General features: G+C 34.5%; 2 protein-coding genes and 1 pseudogene across 3 annotated transcripts; all 3 read right to left on the bottom strand.

Moving 5' to 3' along the window:
- Positions 1 to 4,675: 4,675 nt before the first annotated feature.
- On the bottom strand, positions 4,676 to 8,076 carry LOC108662920 (uncharacterized). The gene is made up of 4 exons (XM_018124653.2): positions 7,323 to 8,076; positions 5,667 to 6,416; positions 5,179 to 5,380; positions 4,676 to 4,966 (listed from the first exon to the last, which is right to left on the bottom strand). The coding sequence occupies exons 1-3, from the start codon at positions 7,923 to 7,925 to the stop codon at positions 5,252 to 5,254; spliced, it is 1,482 nt and encodes a 493-aa protein (XP_017980142.2). The 5' UTR covers positions 7,926 to 8,076; the 3' UTR covers positions 4,676 to 4,966; positions 5,179 to 5,251.
- Positions 7,981 to 10,405, bottom strand: LOC148761416 (disease resistance protein At4g27190-like). The gene is made up of 3 exons (XM_088808212.1): positions 9,852 to 10,405; positions 8,644 to 9,496; positions 7,981 to 8,376 (listed from the first exon to the last, which is right to left on the bottom strand). Exons 1-3 carry the CDS (start codon positions 10,403 to 10,405, stop codon positions 7,981 to 7,983), a joined length of 1,803 nt encoding a protein of 600 aa, XP_088664338.1.
- Positions 10,406 to 10,541: 136 nt separating this feature from the next.
- LOC148761417 (putative disease resistance protein At5g05400) lies at positions 10,542 to 13,434 on the bottom strand (annotated as a pseudogene). The gene is made up of 3 exons (XR_016027507.1): positions 12,420 to 13,434; positions 12,191 to 12,282; positions 10,542 to 11,775 (listed from the first exon to the last, which is right to left on the bottom strand). The product of XR_016027507.1 is annotated as a putative disease resistance protein At5g05400 (transcript).
- Positions 13,435 to 23,055: the final 9,621 nt, after the last annotated feature.

A 23,055-nucleotide genomic window follows, 5' to 3' on the forward strand; every position in this document is an offset into this window, starting at 1 on the left:
GATATGGATGCTTGTCACCTGTTATTTGGTAGACCTTGGCAATTTGATATTGTAGCGTAACATGATGGAAGAGAAAATACCTACAGATTGGAGAAGGATGGTATAAAGTTTACTTTATTGCCAATGAAAAGAAAAGTCAAAACCAAAGCTTCTAAAGTGGAAGGGTGGACTTTCTTTATCCTTACTCATTTAGGGAATGAGATAGAGACTACTTTCAAGGAGTCAAAGGAGATGCATGCTCTAGTTGTGAAATAAGTGTTGTTAATTGAAGAAGGTCAGAAAATAGTAGAGCATCCAGAAGCAATCAAACCGTTACTAGCAGAATTCAATAAGGTGATGCCAAAAGATTTACCTGATGGTTTACCACCCATGAGGGATATTTAGCACCATATTGACCTTATTCTTAGTGCTAGTTTGCCAAACTTACCTCATTACAGGATGAGCCCAAAGGTGAGTGAGATTCTCAAGGAGAAAGGGGAGGTATTACTACACAAAGGATATATCGAGGAGAGCATGAGTCCATGTGCAGTTCTTGTCTTACAAACCCAAAAGAAGGATGGCAGTTGAAGGATCTATGGTGATTGATCGAAATAGTGGGACTTTGCATTGGCACAAGCAGAGTTTGCTTATAATAGTGTTGTTCATAATGCCACAGGAAAATCTCTATTTTCTTTGTGTACATAAAGTAGCCACAACATACTCTTGACTTGATCAAGCTGCCTAAAGTTTTTGGATTTACTGTAGTTGTAGAAAATCTATAATCAGTGGCAAGATGTACAATTAGAGGTGAAATAGAAATTAGAGCAAGCTAATGCCAAGTATAAGAAAGCTGCAAATCAACATGGCAAGAAGTAGATTTTTGAAGTAGGAGATCACGTAATGGTATTTCTATGAAAAGAAAGGTTTTCAGTGGGAACTTATAGTAAGTTGTAACCTAAGAAGTATGGACCATACCAGATTTTGAAGAAGATCAATGACAATGCATATATTGTGGATTTGCTAGACACAATGGAAATTTGCAAGACATTAAATGCCACAGATATTTACCCATTTCATTCAATCAAATGAGCCCTTGTATCTAGATATACAAGTTAACTCGAGGACGAGTTTTTCTCAAGTGGAGGGGATTCACGTAGAACATTTAACAAATAATTTCTTAGAGCAAGCTGGACATCAGAAGCCAAAACAAAAAGCCATAGATCATAAATGGGCATAGTCATAATTTTGATATTTTCCTTGTTTAGTTAGGAGTCCTACATAAGAATTATAGGTATAATAGAATTTTCTTTTTATTTAATTTACTTGTATTAGGACTTTAAAATAGTCATATTCTAATTAAGAATAAATTATTTATTTTATTTAAATCTCTTGTTAACTACTCTAGTTGTACTAGACAATCAAAAGTAGAGTTTTATTAGGATTTGAGCCTATAACACTATAAATAGGACCCTTAAGTCTAATTTTTTAAATCATCGAATAACATTATAGATTTCTTCTCTCAACTTGAGTTTAAGTTTTTGCATTTGAAACTTGGTTATAACTTTAAAAGGCTCAATCAAGTACTAGTCTTTGTTTTCATGCTAACTCCGTGCATCACTAGCCTCTTTTAAAATCAAATTTTTCTACTGATAGTTGCTTTATGGTCGCTTGGCAGTCAAAGATGTACCGGCAAAGAGAGGTATCTTTAGTGCTGATGTCATTACGTGCGTTCTTTGCAGACAAGAAACTGAGACTGTGAACCATCTATTTATCACCAGTGAAAAATCTTGGATTTTTTGGCAGCAGTGGGGAGCTTTATGGAATGTTCAATGGTTGATGAATCATGAACCCTTGGTATGTTTTCTTGCTTGGTTCGATTATGCTTCTTGTACTCATAATAATCTGATATGGAAAATGGCATGGTATGTCATCATTTGGGTAATCTGGACTGCTTGGAACAAGGTGTTCTTCAAGGACAAAGAATGGGACGGTGGACAAATTTTGGAGCTTATTAAGGTAAGGGTTGCTTGGCGGATGAATGTCAAATGGCCCAATCTAAAAATCTCTATTAGTGACATGGCTAGACTTCCAAATGAAGGTTTGATTTCTAAGGAAACTAAAAAGGCCTGGACAGCTGACCTTTGGTCTAGTCCGCCTAGCGGTAGTCCTAAGTTTAATACGGATGGAACATCCCAAGGCAACCCCGGTGAACCGGGCATTGAAGGCATTCTAAGAAATGATCTAGATGACACTCTTGCTTTCTTCTCTAAAGCTATTGACATTTGTGATTCCAACAAGGCCGAACTGCCGGTGGTAAGCGAAGCAGCTCTCATTTTCGCTGCCTCTAGATGGGATGAAACATACCCCCTTTTTCTTGAATGTGACAGCAGCAATGTTGTTAAATGGATCACCGTCCCCAATGAAACTCCATGGCGAATGAGGCATTTGGCTATCCAAACCTGCAAAATTCTAAGCAAGATCAAAGAGTGGGAGATTAAACACGTTCTTAGGTCTGCGAATGAAGCTGCTGACACACTTGCTAAAGAAGGTCTGCTACGTCCAAATAACCTTCTCCGGATCTGTAATGATGTTCTTACTGATGTAGGTCTAGCTGAAGACCTAAATTGATTGTTTTGGAAAACCTTTGAATGTTCTGTTGTGTTCCCCTCTCTCTGCCTTTAGTTTTTTCGACTTTCTGACTTGCTTTGACGTTCAGATCTTTGGGGTAAAGCTACTGCAATCACTTGCTTCTGTGTTTGCATTTTTTGTTGGGGTCAACTGAGTCACGACTGATTTGTTGCCATGAAAATTGATTACTTAAATCACTGTGTACAGGAAGGTTTAAATCACTGTGTTGTGGGTATGTAATTTGTTGATCTCCCTGTTCTTGGAAACAGGGGTTTCTTCTCATATTTGTTTTAAGGCTTGAAAATTTTTGGTTACTTCAAGCCCATGTGCAAATCAACTTTTTTCAATAGAAAGCTGCCTTTCAAATAAATAAATAAATAAATAATCAAATTAATTTCATTTCACACTTTCTTTAAGAAAACAAGGGCATTTATATTACTTGGTCAATTGATTGTTAGCCAACTTGATGGGGACTTTTGCGTTTAGCTCCATATATCATCAACTCATCCTTTGATCTCTTATTGGTAAACTGGTTGCTCATCAAAGTAATATACAGCAATTAATGCTAGGATACATAGTTAATTATTTCAGAGAAACTGAAATATAAATTTTAACTAATCATAATCGCTTTCCTTTGTTGTATAAAGAGTGATTGGAAGACATGGGCTCATGGAAGAAGTATGGAAGATTGTTAATTAATTAACAAAGCAGTGAAAATATATCTATATTGTTAAAATTAAATTAAAATTAAAAGATTATATCAAAAATGGATGCCAAAGCCTTTTACCCTTTTATAGTTGATTTTCCTTCCAACTTTTATCAGTTAGCTTTTTCCTTTATACTTGGTCTTTGAGGTGATAGCCCTGGATAGATAATGTCTTCCTCCAAAAATTACCAATCATATTACAATTATGGGTGGATGTGAAAATGTGTTTCAATCTCTTACATTTGGACAGCTCCAAAATAGTAAGATCTCTAAAGCTAACACTCTTGTAGGACTCAAATAAGTCAAATATATTCTTCTAACGTTTCCTCGACATCGAGCAGAAGCATTTATGTTGTTGCATCATATTTGATAAACAGTAAATCAGTTGGAACTTTCACAAAATAAAAATCCGCATGGTGTGTACAAAGAAATTAAAGTTTAATTTCCCATGTCTTGGTTTCCTACATAACATACAAAAATGTGGATAAGAAATGTCAAAACCATAACCCTCTTAAAGCATTTGCAATGTACAAGATTCAAAAGCCCTATCACCCTTTACAACTATCAACAGAGGGCCCTCATTTCAGTTCACAAAAGTTCCTTTGCTGTTTCATAAAACAGCAAGATTTCGCTGCAAAACGCCCCCTAGCAGCTGCCCTGATTCCAAAACTCACCCCCATCCTCTCAGGTAATAAATCAGCCTACCTTCAACGCCCGTGTCAGCAGTCAAACACAGGCCAAACCTCAAAAGGGTAGAGCAAACCTGGCACCATCAATCACACAAGAAACAATGTCAGCAATAAACATAGGCCTAATTACACAAAGTAGAACACCAAATCCGACACCGGTAGCCACGCGTAAAGCATTGGTAACATCAAAACTTTACTTTCGCCCTTCTCGGTAAGCATACCACGCCACAAATTACCTCCACCACAGAATGTCATAAAATGGGAAATCCTCCCACCCATAAACGAATGAAGCATCAGCCTAAGTATCTCTCGCAACATGACAGCATTTCCAAAGATTTTCCCCACCAGTTTTGTTGATAATCAGCAGCATCCAATAAGCCCTCGAAGTATCAACCCCGTGGGCAGCTCACAACCAGGCCCCAAGTGTCTCCTGCTTGAAATTCCTGTTTTAGGCCAACGGTCAGCGCACTCGTTTTCTTCCCATGTGTATGTTTGACACTTGCACCGAGCCTACCAGCGCAATCAGCTCATCAAGCTTTTTCTTGGAAAGTGGATTTTTATTAACCACGCAACCGATATGCCATTGTTAGTCTAAAGCTGACGCTACCAGAGACTCTCATTAGAATGAATACTAGCCTGCCCAAAAAAAAAAAAAAAGGAAAGAAAAGCTGTACAATAAAAGAGCACAACTGCTCACATAGATTAGCAGTAGTCCCACAACATTCAGCAACCAACAACAAGAGAAGCTCAAAGCTGCCTATACACAAAAACTGGCGGCTGGAAACAGGAAAGCTATCAAACTAAGACTATCCTCGTAAGAGTATCTAGAACGAAGCAACAAAAGCAAAAGCCGAAGGCATCAAACCAAGTGTGCTCCAAAATAAAGGCAAGGGACTCAAGATCCCTTGAAATCCTTTGGTCATCCTAGCCCTTGGAAATCCCTCCGCTATCTCCATGGCCGTACCTGCACATTCACAAACCAAGAAGCAGTGTTTGGTTAGCACAGGAACAGTTTATCCGAAAGATAAATCTTAACCTGTGAAAAGCGCAGTAATTTTAAGCACATGTTCCTTTTTATGTAAATAACAAAGGTTAGCAGTGAACCACCCAAACTTGATTAGGACTATGCAAAGACAAGAAAGAAATGAAAACGGAATGCAGCCTTTTTTTTTTTACCTGCGTTTAGTTGATAGCCTCAACCTACTTATTTATGTTTAAACGTGTCTCTGCGAGTTCCTCTGAAATTATCTCATAATTCTTCCATGTAAGGTGGTAGCACACATTTCATCCACGGCTGCCAATCTATGGTCTTGGTGTGAATTGCATTTTGAGCAGTGGCAGATCCTCCAGGGGCGTCTTGCTTAACCAATCGTGGTGTCTTTTAAACAATTGAAGCAGTGAAATGTAAAACAAAATAGACATGTCATGTTATGAGGACAAAAGAAGAAATAAGCATATTATAAATTATAAGCAATTTCGGCCAAATTCATTAAAGGTGATGGAAACATTCAGTAATGGTGATCTTCTAGACCAACATTTTTGTAGCAATGTATTAGTCAATCATTTTAGTAATTTAAATAAAAACTTTGAAGATTATGCCAATAATTAATATCATTAAAAGACTCCATAGAGCTATATAGGATTAAAGTTTTTTGGACGTATACCTCTTCTTTGGCATGCACAAAACTCTCAGAATCAATGAAGAAACCTGTAGTCATCTTGGGACAATTTTTTACGATCAAATAACTCAAAGTCGATAATACAAAATGATATCCTCTTGGGCAGAAGTCAATGAGGCATGGCAATTCTTCAAGTGATAATATTTTTAATTGATCAAACTCTATCTCTTTTTCAGTTGTCCCTTCTACTTCATCATCTACCTCAAATACTTGCTCCAGTTTAGAGTTCCCTTCAACTACTAAATATTCAAGTTTTGGAATACAACGAGCAAATCCAAGAGGAAAGAGACTTCTCAACTTTTTGCAATATTTAACAGAAATTGTGATCAAATTAGGAAAGCATATCGGTTGGGAATCACCATTTGATGATGAACAAACTTGATCCTTTGCAATGATTTGGTCTAATTCCTCACATTTTCGAATATCTAGATGGACCAATTGTGATAAACTTCGAGCAATTGTTGTGGGTGAAAATATATAGCTTAGCCTCCTGCAATCGGTCACCTCCAGAATTGTAAGGTTTTCAAAGATTACATTCTGAGTAACATCCTTCCATATATTCCGCATTTCAGATAAATGCTTCAGGCGCAGTACATTTAAACTAGAGAATGAATACCGACCATGAACCTGAAATACCTCTTCATGATTCCCAACAACTAAATAGTCTTGATTCAATAGGGGGACAACAGTGTTACACAATTGGCTGCTATTTCCCAAGTTAGAAAGATATAATTCCTACAAATACAGACACCACTAAATATCATTAAATACATTCCTTTTCTATAAGATGGGGATTACCTGAGCAAATTTTACTCATAGGTCTTCATACTTATAGATGTCAATTCACAGAAAATCCTACAATTCTAACAGTATCACATATGTTTCAAAATTTAAACCCAAAACTTTTTGAAACTGGAAAAAAAAGACACCTAACCCCATTCAGGGTTTTTTTTTTTGGTGGTAAGTTTGAAGCTAAAATTGTTTCTCATTTTCCATTTCTTTGTTTTTCCACTCATCCTTGACCCGTTCCCCAAACTCTCTCCTCGGCTAATTTAAGAACTTTCTTAAATACAATAAAAGAAAAGGGGTTTATTTAATTTTATTTTGAAATAATATATAAGCTTTTTTTTACCCTTTCAAGATACATAACTATCACTCTCATGCTTATAAGATCGATTCTAAATCGAACTATTTTTTTTTTCAAATGACAAGTACTAATAAGAAATAATTGAATGAGTTGAACATAGAGTTGCTGGAGATGAGAGTTTGAATTTCTCTAAGGATACAAGTGTGACTTGCTCTAATTTTTACAATATAAAACTCTCTAAGATTTCTTGAAGAAGAGTTTTCATTTTTTTACTAGTTTTATTGAAATCTTTTTCTTATTTCAAGAAAGAATCAGAATCAACTTGCTAAATTTCAAAAAGAAAAAAAAAACCTTGCTAATTATTGAATGAATGTGCCATTCTTTTTTTTATTTATTAATTCATGAGTATTGGCTTTTATATCCACCAAAAATAAGTAGAATAAAATTTTTGAACAGCATTAAGATACAATTGGGTTAGTATATGAGTGTTGAAATGATTTAGTTCAAAGGCAAAATCTGGAACAAAAATTGAGAGAAGAGTATAAAAGAAGTACCTTTAGTTGAACCTGCTCGTTAGCATATTTTTGAATGGTGAAATTTGTAAATCTAGGACAGTTGCAAACTTCTAACTTCTCCAAAAATGGCAATGCCACGAGAAAGTTTTTCGAGTGAAACCAACTCAAATTTGTCAAGTTTACAAGTCGTAAATCTTGTAGGCAAGGAAGTGCAATGGCATGATCAACTCCATTCGTTTCTTTTACCACATTGAAGACTTGTTGTAACTGAGGTGAATCAAAAATCCAAAATGATTTCAATCGTGGAAGAACATTGGCCAAATGACTTTCAAAAACATATTCCAGTCTTGGACAATGATATATTGTTAGAGTTTCCAATTTTGGCAAGAGTGGAGAACGGAGAGGGACGTCTGATTCTATTTCATCATCAGGTTCCAACTTTGTGATAAGTTGTTGTAGTCCATCGCAATGATCTACTTTGAGTTGTTCTAGCATCTCCAAGCTCTGAGCAAGGGATGGTGAGAAGAGATATCTCAATCTATTGCAATAACTAATTTCTACAAACTTCAAGCTTTGGAGGTTGACAAAATGGGTGGACTGTTTCCATATCCACTTCAGTTCTGGTAATGAGACTAGCTTCATAAGTGTTAAATTTGACAACGATGGTCCTTGATTTTCTTTCGAATCATGAAGAAGCTTATCTATTTGAAATACTTCTTTGCAACTGGCCACAATTAATAACTTTCACTTCCTTTAGATTCTGTAGCGCAGGAGATAAAGAAAAGGGGCTAGAGCTTTCATAACTAGCTATCTCAAGAGGGTAGTGATCTATGTTTGAAAGTATTTCATCGCCATTTTCCACTTCTGCTATTACATGTATTAGAGAGCCACAGTCGTGTATATGGAGTTCTTCTAGATGCACCAAAGTTGGAATAAGGGTAGGTGAAAAGAGATATGCCAGTTTAAAACACTCTGAAATTTTCATTGTTTTAAGATTCTGGAGATTAACAAGATGGGTGGGTCCTCTCCATATGTAGCTCAATTCTGGTAGTAACTCTAGTTCCAAACATGTTAAATTTGAGAGCGGTGCTGCCTGATTTTCCTCACATAAAGAAAAAAATAAATTTTAGTAGTTAGTAAATACTAAAATATGAATTCATTATACCAGATAAAAAATTTAATTAATTATTGAATAGGCATACATTTAAAAAAAATTGTCAAAGGAAGTGTTAAAAGTCAATAATTTAGAAACATTAGATAGTAATTTTTTATAAATTTGATAATTTAACAAAAAAAAAGATAATTATATAAAGAACAGATGAGTGCATTATTAAAAAAAAAAAGGAGAGAGAAGAGGTACCTCTAGCTCAAGCATTTCTCTGGCAAAAGTAAAAACTTGCTCCAAATTTTCGCATACAGATATGACGAGTTGTTCTAGATGCAGTAGACTTTGAGCAAGGTAAGGTGAGAAGATATATTTTAGTTCACGGCAATCCAAAACTACTAGTTTCCTCAGACTTTGTAGGCTTGCATGATGAGTTGGCTCTTTCCATATAATCTGCAATGATGGTAATGAGATTAGATTCAAGCTTGTTAAATTTGAGAGTGGCTGTGTCCGTCTTGCTTCCTCTTCAAGAAACCCATTCATCTGAAACACTGATTGCAACCGCACACAATTCCAAATGATCAATGTTTCTAACTTTTGTAAGAACTTAATCGGTGATTGACCATGGCACAACTCTTTTAAACAAGTCATTCGACTCATGTCTAATTTCACCAAATTAGAGAATGCTGTGGTTGGTCTTTGTTCTCGTGTTGTATCGATCAAGCATTCGACATCCTTGCAATATCTAAGCTCAAGAGAAGTTAAATCATTTAGTCCCCACTGATCTACCGTAGGGATAATATTTTTGTGTTCCATGATATTGTACAGAGTAAGCTTTTCCACATTGCAAAATAGCTCCTTAAATGCGTGTAATGAGGAAGAGAAATCACTAATTCTCAAGGTTCTCAAGCTTAGGCCATTCAGATATTCAAGATCTTTATCTGAAAACGCTATATGATACCTTTGTAGTTTAGGGAACACAAAGTTTTCTTGAAAATGATCTTTATTTACTCTCAGTGTTAATGCAGTCAAACGAGAAAATGAATTCAGCTCCCATAAGTTGACATTGTTTTTACTTGTCACGTGAAGCTCTTGGAGTAACGTTAACCTGTTACGCACAAATACAGAGTAATATTAGCTCAATAATAGCACTTTCAAGGGAATGACAAAAATAGCTAAGTAATGAAATGAGTAAGATAACATAAACCTTCTTTTATTTTATTTTTTTACTTTTTCATGCATATTGAAAATGTGTACAATCCAATGGTATTTTTCTCTCAAGAAAGCAATATTCTTAAGCTACCTTCGTACTACAGGTTGCAATGTTTATTGAAAATGTGTGTGTGTTTGTGATAGTCAAAATAAAAATAACATAAGTAATTGGAAAAAAAATTAATAACATAAAATTAAATATTTAATTAAAAACAATAAGATAAACAATTTTAAGCATATTTTAGTACTACCTTGATAGAAAGTTAGGGGGGACATTGCTGTCTCCATAGCAAGAAAAATATAGTGATTTTAGTCTATGCAATTCCACTAATTCTCCTGGTAGCTCATGAATATTAGTATTAAGCAACACAAAAACCTCAAGGTTTTTCATATTTCTCAATGATGAAATGTTTTGGAGCTCGCAATCTACAAAGCATAGAGTTCGAAGATTTGTTAGGAATTGAAGTGCTTCCAATGAGAATACAACATTTCCGAGAAATAAAACTCGAAGGCTTTTCATTCCTTCAAAGAACATACTTGAAACTCTAAGTGAACTCTTTCCTGTCAAAAACAAAATCTTGAGTTCTGAAAATTCCATTTTTTCAGGAAGATTGTTTATCTTACTGTTCCATAAGGAGATTCCCATATAACATCCAAAACTTTCACTCATAGGCCATTCCGTCAATCCATCTTTCACAATGAATATATTTTCGCCTCTTAATGTTATCCAGTGAGCAAAATCGCGAACCACATCATGCATTTTTACAAATCCTTCATCATCAATTTCCAATAACAAACCAGACATTTTGAGTTTTGAGAGTGCTAGACGAATTTCCCTCCTTAAGTCTTCAATTAAGTTAATATGACAAAACAATCCCCAACCAATTCCACATATAGTCAACAACTCGATATTAATCTCATAATCTTCAGGGAAAAGAGAACACAACAAGAAACATGATTGGATATTGTCTTCCTTCAAATAATCATAACTAAGCTTAAGGCAGTTATAAATACCTCCGCAAATATCTTGATTATCCAAATGTCTTGAGCTTTTGAGTCGTTCATTTGCTGCTATCCACCCATCTAGACTTTCACCTTTTAGAGCTTTTGCCATAGTTACAATTGCAAGAGGCAAACCCTTGCATTCACGAGCAACCTGCTTGGCTACATCATTTAAGGTGGGAGAGACATCTTTTAGATCAGCATTATCTTTGAATAAAGCCCACGCTTCACCATCAGATAAGATTTTCAGTTCAAATTTCTCTTGACAATTCATTTGAATACAGACTTGTTGAAGACGTGTAGTTAGAAGAATTTTGCAACCCTTGTGTTCACCACCAAATGGAATTCCTATAGTTTGTAATTTAAATTCTTTCCAAACGTCATCAACAATTATGAGCATCTTCTTCTGGTCTTTTAACCTCCTCCATAACTCTTCTGCTTTTCCTTCTTCTGTATTTGTCTCATATTTTAAACCAAGAATTTCTGCAATTTTATCTTGAATTTTGTTGATGTTTGGAGTTTGGGACACTGTAACAATCACAACCTTATCAAAGAGCTTTTGTTCCCTAGCTTGCTTCCCCACTACTTCCGCCAAAGTTGTTTTACCCACACCTGGCATTCCATACAATCCAATCATGTTCACGCCATAGCTATTTAAAGCCTTCATGATCCCATTGAAAGTTGATTTAGAAGATTCGGAATGCATGAAATCCTTGGGTAGTAGGAATTCTATTCCTTGAAGAGGAGCACGCTGGCCGACTCGTGGAAAGTTACAAGTCTCTAAAAGTTTAGAGATATAAAGTGTCTTCCTCGCTGCCTTCTTACTTAAGCAGTATCGCCAGCCCCAACTAGGACACCATTTGAAACACTTATTACGTTCTATTTCATCTTCCAAACTCTGAGCTTCTCCCAATTCTCTCTCTGCCCTTGTTAGCCACTCCTCAACGTCCTTCTCAATTACTTCAGTTTGCCTTATAGCCTCATTGACATCATTTTTCACCCGATCTTTTTTCAGTGCAAGTTCGTCTCGCTGATTCTTGAACTCCTCAACAATTCTGCCGAAATGGAAAAAGTAGCTAACATAACGTGATGTGTATTCTGTTGTCAGGTTTCCCACGGTATTGGCAGCAGCATTGGCAAAAAATCCAGCATCCATTCTTTGATGATACGAGGCTGAAAAACAACTTCGATGAGTAAAAAGGTTTTATAGAGAGACAAATTACAGCAGTATTGGATGTTTCACAAAGCATAGTATATTTATTCATCCCTTTATGAAAATTTTTTTGCTCGGCGATACCTTTATGAAAATGTAAAGCAAAGGAGAACAAATTGTTGATTAATCTACTTGAAAATTGACACTGCTGCAGATGGCAGAAATTCTTCAGTCTTAATGTGTATATTAAGAATATATCTTACATGTTAGAGAAAAAGTATGGTATATTTATTAATTTTCCTTTCAATCAGTTTTCTAGAAAATCAAAAATAACTACTAATTATTAAGAAATTGCTTTCCCTAAATCAAAGAGATGAGCTAACAAAAAAGAAATTAATACCGGAAAAGGTACTGAAATCCTTTCTTGAAACTTACCTCTCTATTCTCGCCACTTGAATGTGAAAGGATAAGAGACAAATACAAGTTTTTTAGCTTTCTGCTTCACACAAATGCCATGTGGAGTGTAACTGTAGAAGATCAAAACAGTTAATTTTGACATAGAAAATAATTCAGAGCTAATTTTGCATGTGAAGTTTGCAGTTGCACACTCAAATGACAAAAACAAGACAAATAAGGCATGGAAGAAACAGATGTACATATATACCAAGGAAAGATGAACTTTCAGGAGCCAAGGTGAAGCTTCTATATTGATCCAGGCCAAAGATATTAGACAATGAGAAAGTTTGTGAGGAGGGTTTTCTCTTTTCTCCTTTTTTTTTTTTTTTGAGTTAAAAGAAAATATGCATCAACTATTAAGTCAAATGTTCGTTTTGCTACCTCTTGTATATGTTGTAATCTATGATAATTGTCTGTGTCTAATTCTATGATAGTAATATACATGTTTTTTCTTAATCAGTATTTTTTTGGTGATATGATTTTTGCTGTCATTTCTTGTCTTATTTTTGCTTAACTTTTTTTTTTTTTGAATAGTGATTGTTATATATTCCATCCAAAGCAAGTATGCCAACCCAAAGTCTTAAACTATGTAAGTCAAAGACTTTAGTGGCATAAGAACTCAAGCACTGGCAGTAAGACTTTAGCGAATTTACCTTCAAACATTTTTTTTTATTTTCTCATTAATTAAGAAGATAAAGATTGCGAATCTTTTCACAACTTTTGCCAGTGGGACACGGCATCATTGATATGTACAAATATGAATAAGTGATGCACTTTTGAATAATTGATGTGGTTCCTCTATTATTGTCCTTCATATTTTTGTCATTTTGCAATCATTTTTCTATTGAGGTATATTTATTTCTGACCTGCTTGCTTGGTCGGTTTCATGACGTTCATGGAAAAATAAAAAATACTTGCTCTATTTATTTATTTTTTGGATTCAATTTTATTTTTAAGAGATTTAAGATTTACCCTATGGGATGGAAAGTGGTATTTTTCTGAAAAACTCCGCTGCTTACAGAAATTCATCGGAAAAAGATAGCATCCAAAACAGGGGCAGAGCCTTTTTGCCCGTACTAGTAGAGAAGACTGCAGTGACCAGAAGATAAAAAGTTGAGTAATTAAACTAATATGTTAGACTATAAGCCTTGCTATACATTAATAATTTGTTTTACAAACAATATTCTTTACTCATAAGACATTTACGAAATAATAATGACTAAATTTTATAGTTGAAAATTGCTGGTTGTATTGCTTAACTAATAGTATGAAACAGTTTTCTTGTTGGAAAAACCAAAAAATAATTACTAATAATTGTTAAGAAATTGTTTTTCCGTAAACCCAAGAGATCAGCTTACTCAAAAAAAGAAAAATACTGCAGGTGGTGGAAATATAAATATCTCTCTAGCTAAGATCAAAATAGTTACTTAATTTGGAAACAGAGAATAGGCCTTTCTGCATCTAAACTTGCAAAAAAACTACAGAAGAAGAGGATGAACATTTACATACCAAGGAAACATATACGAACTTTCTGGAGCCAAGACAGAGCTTCTATTTTGAAGATACAGGCGAAATATATTACAAACATTGACAAAGCAGACGTAGGTTTTTTTTTCTTTTCTGAATTCAAAGAAAACTGAAGTAGAAATCAACTTTGCATGCACTGCAATGAACAGAAGGCCAGGAATTTAAAGAAAAAAAAAACCAAAAGACTTTCACCTATCTTGTTTTGAATGCATGCAGATAATTCTGCTTTCTGATAACAAAAACAGTAGTTGAATATAGAAAGTGGAAACTCAAAAGGCAAAGACTTCATTTCTTTGGAATCTCTTCTTCTTTTATTGTTACTATTTTTCTTATTCATATCCTTAGTGGAAGACAAGGGCCCCAACATCTTTTGCCTTGTCATTGACTTGTACTCTCTCAGAAAGACTAGAAAAATAAAACAAGATGGAATCAATTTAGATGCTCTGCTAAGGACCCTGGTTGGCTATCCAGGAAGTGTTACGGTAAGATGATGGGACTTGACAATTTTTTTTTTTTTTTTTGAAAATGAACAAGAAATTTCATACAGCAAACAAGCTTTTGTATTTGTTCGCTAGATTCTTTTAAAATAAAGTTTCTCATTATCGGACAACCACCAGATTTTCAACCTTAAAGAAGCAATAGTACCCAATATCATGCTTTGTGATCCGGTTTTGGGATGCTATTATGGTGTTATTGTCAGCTATTAGCATGCTTTTCTGGACATTGATGGTCATGGCAATGCTATGCACTCTTGATCCTTGGTGATCTATTATCTTTAATAAAATATTGTCGATTGATTGAGCAAAAGAAAAAAATAGTACACAATATCTCATGGTGAAATCCACAGGGTCAACTGGTGATGGTTCTGATCCAAGAAAAAGAAGGAAAAAGCTTGGTCAGTTCCTCACTTGTCAAGTCTATCTCTAGCTTCTACTTTGGATTAGTCCAGACGTTTAATAAAAGTTGAACCTATCCCAAGCTTTTACTTTGGATAGCATAATTAGATAGGTTTCTTAAACTAACCAAATAAAAAGATGTTTTAATATTTGGAATTAAATTTATTTGATAACAAATTAACTTAAATTTGGGGAAGACCCTTCAAATAAGTCAAATATATTCTTCTAACGTTCTTGAGTTTTAGTTCAAAGTGGAAGACCCATGACCTGAAATACCTCTTGTATGCCACAACTGATGATTTTTAATTCTATCAAATCTGGGAAGCATTTTCCCTGTCTTTTAGACTGTTTCGTTTCTTTTTGCAAATGCAATATTCTTTTTCTTTCTCAGCCAATTACAACTCAACTGAGAAATATGATTCCCTTGGCTTTCAATGCGATTTCAATGCTTTTAGACTGAAAGTCATCCCATGTACTCCCATGTGAGTTTCCCCACTGATTAATAAACAAATATGATTCTCTTTTCCTTGATAATCCTGACGAAACCTTATGTATAAACAATTTATATTTAATCTGAAATTTTCATAGTCGAATTTAAAAACACAAAGCGTTCTTAATTTCTGATTCATGGTTTGACAGTGAAAATGGTATTGATCAGATTAACTCTAAGTACTTTTTAAACAAAAAAAGATTAATTGCTGGTACTTAGTGCACTAGGACGTTTTTTTCATTTTTTTTTTTATGACTATCTTCTCTTCATCTTCACATTTTTGGAACTTGTGATTATAATCCATTGGTATAGCAACAGGTATAGTTTTCAATAATCCATGTTCCTCCAGCAATTCTAATGTATATTTTCTCTGACATACAGAGATTCCTTCAGGGGATTTGGCTATCTCGGACCCCAAGAAGTACTTTACTGTAGCAAGGTCTTTTAATTTGAACTGCGTGCTCAAAAATTCCTTGACATTGTTTGCTGCTTCGATGGATGTGCTTTCAATCAAAATATCATCCACATACAACAACAATGCAATAAAATTCTCCCTTCTTTGTCTGCAAAGTGAATAACGAATAATCTACAATTGATTGCTTAAATCCATATGGCTGAATAGAGGCAGTAAACTTAGCATTCCACTGTCAGAAAGCCTGTTTAAGTCCACAAAGGGATTTGTTTAACTTGCACACTAGTTTGTCTCTGTAGGATACTCCCCCTTAGTGGTATACCCTTCTAGTAACCCCATATATACAGTTTCTTGTAGATCCCCATGTAGAAAAGCATTGTTCACATCTAGTTGTGAAAGTGTCCAATTAAATGCTGCTGCCAATGCAAAGAACACTCTTGACTGTGGTTTGCTTTGCCATTGGACTAAATGTCTTCTAGTAATCAAAACCAAGTCCTTGATTGTAGCCTTTTGGCTACTAACCTCGCCTTGTATCTGTCAACCTGTCCATCAGCATTAAGTTCACTTTGTAAACCCAACTACAGCCTATTACATGTGCATTAATAGGTTTAATTACTAAACTCCATCTAACATTATCTTCCATAGCTTTTAGTTCAAGAGTAATTGCTTCCTTCCAATGTGAATGATTAATGGCCTCATAGTAAGACTTTGGTTCTTGTATTTGTGAAACTGAAATGGTAAAATTTTTATGAGCAGGTTGTAACATCTCGTATCCTCGTTTAATCGTCAATAAGATTTATCAATAAGATTAAGGGATAATTGATGTAAATTTAGATGTCGAAAAGTGATCACGGACGAAAAGAATATTTTAAAAATAAAATATTATCAATTATGAGAATTAATTTGAAAGATGGGCATATGTTTAACTTAAGTGGGAGAGAGTTTATATGTAAACTTTATTATTTTGAAAAAATAAAATAATTAAATTATGAGATAAAATATATATATATATATAATAATAGTAAGAATATTTTTTTTTAAGAATGAATTGGGTAATAGGGGTTGGCCATTTGAGGAACAAAAGGAATTGGAATTGGAATTGAAATTAAGGTGATGATGAAGACAAATGTTGAAAAGGCCGGTCAACTAAGCAAAAAGGAAAGTCAAGCAAATTATTTGTGTGAAGTAATTGAACAAGCAATGGAAGATATAAAAGAGTGTGGGTCCGGCCATTTAAAAGAGGAAAGAATAGAATAATGAAAAGAAGAAACAAAGATGAAAAGAGAGAAGATAAGAATGGATGGCTGCATGTGACTTGTTAAGAGTCAAAGTAATAGTAAAATAATAAAAACTATCCTTTTTTTTACGGTGAATGATGGTTGGGGCCGGCAAAGAGTAAAAAAAAAAGAAAGAATGATTGAATGAAAGAAGGGAGATAAGGACAAGTTGTCATGTCCATTCTTTTCTCCCTTCCACGTGAAAATCATTCTTTCTTCTTCCTTCTTAACAGCAGCAAATGGAAAGTAATAAAAAGGGAGAGAAGGCCGGCCAAAAAACAAGAGAAGCAGAGAAAGAAAGGAGGAAGAAAAAAGAGAGAAAGAGTGAGCTGGGAAAGAGAGATTTGTGCTGCCACTTAGAGGAGTCAAAAGAGGAGATTTTTGCTGCAAATTTTAAGGGAAAAGAAAGCTAAGTTGCTGCTGGATTTTGAGGAAAGAAAAGAGAGAAAGCTGAGTATTGGGGGCTGCCGGCGGTGAGAGAAAGAGAGGAAGAAAGTGCAGCCGATTGGTGCATGAAAGGAGGGAGAAGAAAGGAAGAGAAAAACGAGTAGAAGAGAGAGGAAGAAACGGGAAAGAAAGGTAAGAAAATAATAAAAAAATATATAATAATGATGTTAGAATAAAAAAAATAGATATATTAATTAAGTGGGTTTTAATATTTAGGAGAAATAAATAAATGGTGCACTGTGGTGAAAGGTTGAAGGAAATAACGAACTACTGGTAAGAAGAAGTAGTTTAATACGTTTTTGAATTAATAGCGACGTAACATCTCGTTATTGTGAGGTGAGTAGGGGGTGTCAATTTTAAAATTTTCGTAAATGTATATATCTATATGTATAATTTATTTTAAATACGAAAATTGTGGATAACATGTACTGGTAGCAATCTTAGGAAATTGTGGTTACAAATTACGTTTAGAAATCGGTTTGAATATATATATGTATAAATTATATGTAAAGTGTTTAGAAAACGGGAAACAAGTCCTTTATACTGTTTTACATCAAAATCTATGTCTTATATTTGTGCAATGTGCATTCATGGTTATGTTGTTTATTCACCATGCGAATTATTATTTCAAAATTCATGCATAAATATATTTTGAGAAAATTATAGATTTTATCAATTCTTATATTGAATACTTTGAAAATAATTTTAAGACGAGATTTCAAGGACATAAAGCAATTCTAAAATGATTTTTTTTTAAAATCGAGAAATTCGAGAGTAGGTCGAATGTCACATCGGTTAAGTGTGACCTTCGTGCACGAGTGAGCTCTAGCTAGAGAACCATTGGGTCGTCGACGGGCGATTAGGCGTGGTTGGGGCCACGGCTTGTGATATATGAATGCGTGGCTAGGCCACCAGATGATTATACGGTTACGACCGTTTGATTCTCTAATGTCGACCAACATCGTGAGATTGCCATGGCACATGGGAATCCGGTGGAAGCGATGCTCCCGGATGTTATTACGTGGTAGCGAGACCACGAGTTTATTTTCATTCCCTACTCGAGAGTGGCATCTCTGGGTTTTCAAACTGATATTTCTCTGCATGGTGAAAACGTAATTTAACGGTTTTTCTACGGCTCCCTTTATTTTTACGGTGAAATGAATTTTAACTCCTTGGGTGCGAGGTGATTTATGATTTACGTATGAGTTTGATTAACATTCGATTTCATGGGAGCTTGCTGAATATATTGATTTGATTTGAGTAAAATGTCAATTGATTTTGACGTCGAAATTTTCTTTATGTAAAATTATTTTAATTCAATATTTCAAATGAATAAGGTTATTGATCGGTTTTATAGCAAAGTTTTTATCTACCTTGGTTGATTTATCAATTGAAGTATTTACAATGCGTAAGAAATCCTCAGTTTTTCATATAAGGCACAAACTTCTGTTTGAAATAAATTATTTTTTTTTATCTTGCATTTTTATATTCAACTGATCTGCTATTTGCTTGTTTTCCATCTACCCCTAATTCACGGAGCCGATGATCACTGAGTCTGTGAGACTCACACCCCTCTTTTCTCTCTTTTGCAGACAAGGATCGACTTAACGAATAATCATCAGCGCGTTTGGCTCACCGCAAATAGGTAAAGGCATCTCATGACCTTTTATTCTGAGTCGCTCCGCTGTTAGAGATCGAGTTGTAGTACTTTGGTTTTACTATGTAAACAAATATTAGTTTTGATAAAAACATAAATTTAGATTCTTGAACTCAATGTATTTAATTGTGATATCATGACTTAAAGTCAAAATTTAATGGCTATGCTTCTTGTGAAATTTTAAGTTATAAAAATATATATATGGTTCAAATATTAATACGGATTAGTAGAGGTGTACAATGAGTTATGGAGAAATTTCTTTCAGGTTTGTTCGGGACTTGACGGGATCTCCTGGAGGTCTTGGACGCCGGTAGCGACTGAGGAGGGGTCGTTACACAGGTGATACGTATTGAGATGACAAATGCATTCAAATAGGATGGGTAGTAACTGTATATGTCATAAAGGGCAGGTCTATATGATATGCATAAAGGTATTTGGGGACTTGTTTGATTCGAGTGCTCTTTCTAACAAGTTGGTTAATGCTTCTGCCAATTCAATGTTGTTTTGGTGATAGTTACTACTTGTAATAGTCTGCACATTGTCAGCTGCAGTAGACATGCTGACAGCGTTAGGTGAATTTGATGACAAATCATTAGAATTTTGAGTTTGTAAAGGTGAAACAAGTTCAGGAAAACTTGACTCAGTTGATGTGTTGTCAAGAAAAGAAAAACTGGGTTGATAAAAGTCAGAAATGTCTATGTGACTGGCATGCACATCAAGTGTTTGACAGAATGTAGATGACTGTGTGTTTTGCTTAGAACATTGAAATGGGAATACTTTCTCATAAAAAATGACATTTCTGGATAGAAGAACCTTATTTGCATCAAGATTATATACCTTATAACCTTTAACATTGCTTTAATAACCTAATAATACACATTTACTTGCCCTCTTATCTAATTTCTTTCTATTATGTGAGAGTGTAGACACAAAACACAATGATCCAAATACTTTGAAATGCCTATAGGTGGTGGTTTGTTGTACAGCATCTCATATTGGGAATTGTTTTTGAGAATTTTGGTTAGAATCCTATTAATTATATGAACTACTGTTAGCACAGCATCACCTTAAAAATGAATTGGAAGACTTGATTGATGCATGAGAGCTCTTGCCACCACCAGAATATGTTGGTGCTTCATTTCAACAACACCATTCTATTGTGGTGTCTCTACTCAAGACATTTGATGAGCAACTCTTGTTTTTGGATAGAAATCACTAAGTTTAAATTCCTAACCATTGTCAGACCTTAAAAACTTGATTGATGAATTAAAATGCCTTTGTACATACTTATCAAAAGTAGGAATAATGGTTAAAACATCTGATTTGCTTCTCATCAAAAACACCCAAGTAAACCAACTGTAGTCACCTACCAAAGTGAGAAAAAACCTTTGTCCTGACAATGTTGGTGTCTCATATGGACCCCATATGTCAATATGCACAAGTTCAAAAATTTTCTCAGAACCTTGAACATGAACTGGGAAAGCAAGTTTTCTTTGTTTAGCCATGGGGCAAACTTCACAAAGCAAGTCATTTGTACATTTCACATGAGGAAATCTCTGATTGATTACATTAATCCTTTCAACAAGGATATGGCCTAACCTAAAATGCCATAGATCAAAAGAGTTGTACTCTGTCTTGGAAACATTAACAGATTAAACTTTTAGAGTCTTTACAAATTTTTCAAAACATATATTTGATAAATCTTACTCATCTTGATTCTCCTGCATCAGATAAAGTCTTGAGTAGGCTCTACCAACCTTAATCACCTTCCATGAAGGAATGCCTTAGACAATACAGTGTTTGTCAGTGAATAGCATACAAGCTTTCTTGCCGTTTGTAATCTAACCTATTGACATTAGATTAAATTTGAAACTTGGGACATGTAAAACATTATGCAAAATCAATGAAGAAATCAACTTGACAGTTCCAATATGAGACATATGAATTTTCTGTTGTTTGGTAACTCAACAAAACAATTCTTGACTAGTTTGGCATGACTAAAATTGCTTAAGGAATAGAATACATGATCTAATGCTCCTGAGTTTACTATCCATTGGTTTTTCTATATCAAGCTATTATTCACATTCCCATATTCATATGACAAATTATTCACGGTATTAAAACATAAGTGTCCTGAAACAATACTTGCAAAGGTTGAATTGGCTAGTGAGTGTTTGGTTGTGTAGGGTACTGTTGAGTTCTTACCATCTTTTCCATTCATATCATTCACATTCACGAGGTCCATGATCTTGTTAACATGCTGTTGTAGGATTGAGAGTTGAGACATGGAGCCTATTCCACCCAATTCCTCTTCTTGCTCTGTTTGAGACACATTGTTTACTGCAGCCTTTCCTTTCTTGTTGTTTCCTTTCCATTTTGTGAATTTAAAATCCTCTGAAAAGACAATGATTCTGAAACATTTATCTTTGGTGTGTCCCCTCTTCCCACAATGGTTACATACTATGTCTTTTTTCCACTTTTTCTTGTATTCTATACTTACCATCATAGCAGACGATTCTATTATTGGTTGAGGATGTAGCACAGCATTTCTTTGGGATTCTTCTCTCAAGATCAAACTGTAAACTTTATCCAGAGCAGGGATAAGATCCGTGAGAATAATTTGGGATCTAATTGCTGCAAATGATTCATTCAACCCATTTAAGAACCTGAATACCATGTCTTTTGGATAAAGGTCAGAATATTTCTTGAAACAAGCAGGATTGTAGCTCCCACATTTACAATGTGGTAATGGTCTATAATTCCTCATTTCCTCCCACAGTCCCTTCAACTTAATAAAATACGTATCAACTGCCTAGTCCCTTGAGTTACATTCCCTAGAATATACTACAAGTTACAAACTCAAGTATCATCAGGTTGAGCAAAGTTTTGTTTGAGTGTATTCAGCATGTCATAGGCAGAATCCATATAAAATATGGTTGAAACAACTGGTTGAGTAAGTGATTCCAGTAACCATCCCACAATAAGAATATTACAGTGGATCCGTGACTGGAGAAGGGGATCTGTGATCTTTGGCTTAGGTATGGTTCCATTGACACACCTGATCTTGCTTCCAATCGAGAGTACAAGTAGAAAAGACCTACTCTAGGTGATGTAATTACTGGTAGTGAGTTTCGGGTAGATAACTACTGAACCAAGGTGGTCAATATGATGTAAGTAATATGGTGACTAAGGATCAGCAATAGGAGGGATTTGAATGGTCTTGGTTTGGGTTGTGGTTTGTGATGGTCTTAATTCATCAGATTTGGACATTATTCTATTGCTTTAATCAAGCTCAATGATGAGTATAAAAATAAATAAGCAACCCAATAAAGTTGCCTAGAGGCAAACTTACTAATTTTGTGAATGATGACAGATTCCTTCAAGGATCAGCTTATTGCTTTGATACCATGAAAGATATAGTGATGCAAAGAAAGGATAGCATAGTAAATGAGGGAACGTTTCTGATCATTCCATTTCATAAGGGAAATCTGTAGAAAAGTTGTATTTATAGTCTGTACAAAAAGGTAACATGATGAAAGAGAAAACTATAACTAATCCTAAGATTAATTACTTTAACTAACTAAACTAATTTTTGAAAAATACACTTAATTAATTAAACAATGCGTTTGATGCCTTTCAGTACTTCCTTCTTTATTTTAAATGAAACGGTGCGTCTTGAGGTTTCCTTGTCCTACTTATGGCTTCTTCTTTCTCAGAGTCTTGATCTTTCTTCTTCCTTCTCTTCTTGTTGCTAGTTCAACCTTCATCAGGGATTCAACCATTTATTATGTTCTTGGACTTATTTTGTATCTCACTTTAGATATGCCATTTCAAGTCTATGAGGGTCGGCCCTCGGGTGAAGCCACCCAAGCAAGGGCTTTAGACCCCCAATTTGGGGAAGCCTCAATTTTGAGGAAGATTTATAATTTTATAATAATTATAATATAATTAATTATATAAAAAATATATATAAATTAAAAAAATATAAAAGTAAAAAATAATTAATAAAATTATCTGTTCTTTAACTTTTTTAATTATGTGCCTAATAAATCTCAATTTGTTAGTATTTTCTTATTTCTAAAATGTTATTAATTCTCAATTATATTCTCTTATTTCTAATAAACTAATAGTCATATGT

Source organism: Theobroma cacao, chromosome 7 (genome assembly GCF_053813885.1).
Source record: "Theobroma cacao isolate CCN51 chromosome 7, ASM5381388v1, whole genome shotgun sequence".
NCBI classification, from domain to species: domain Eukaryota; kingdom Viridiplantae; phylum Streptophyta; class Magnoliopsida; order Malvales; family Malvaceae; genus Theobroma; species Theobroma cacao.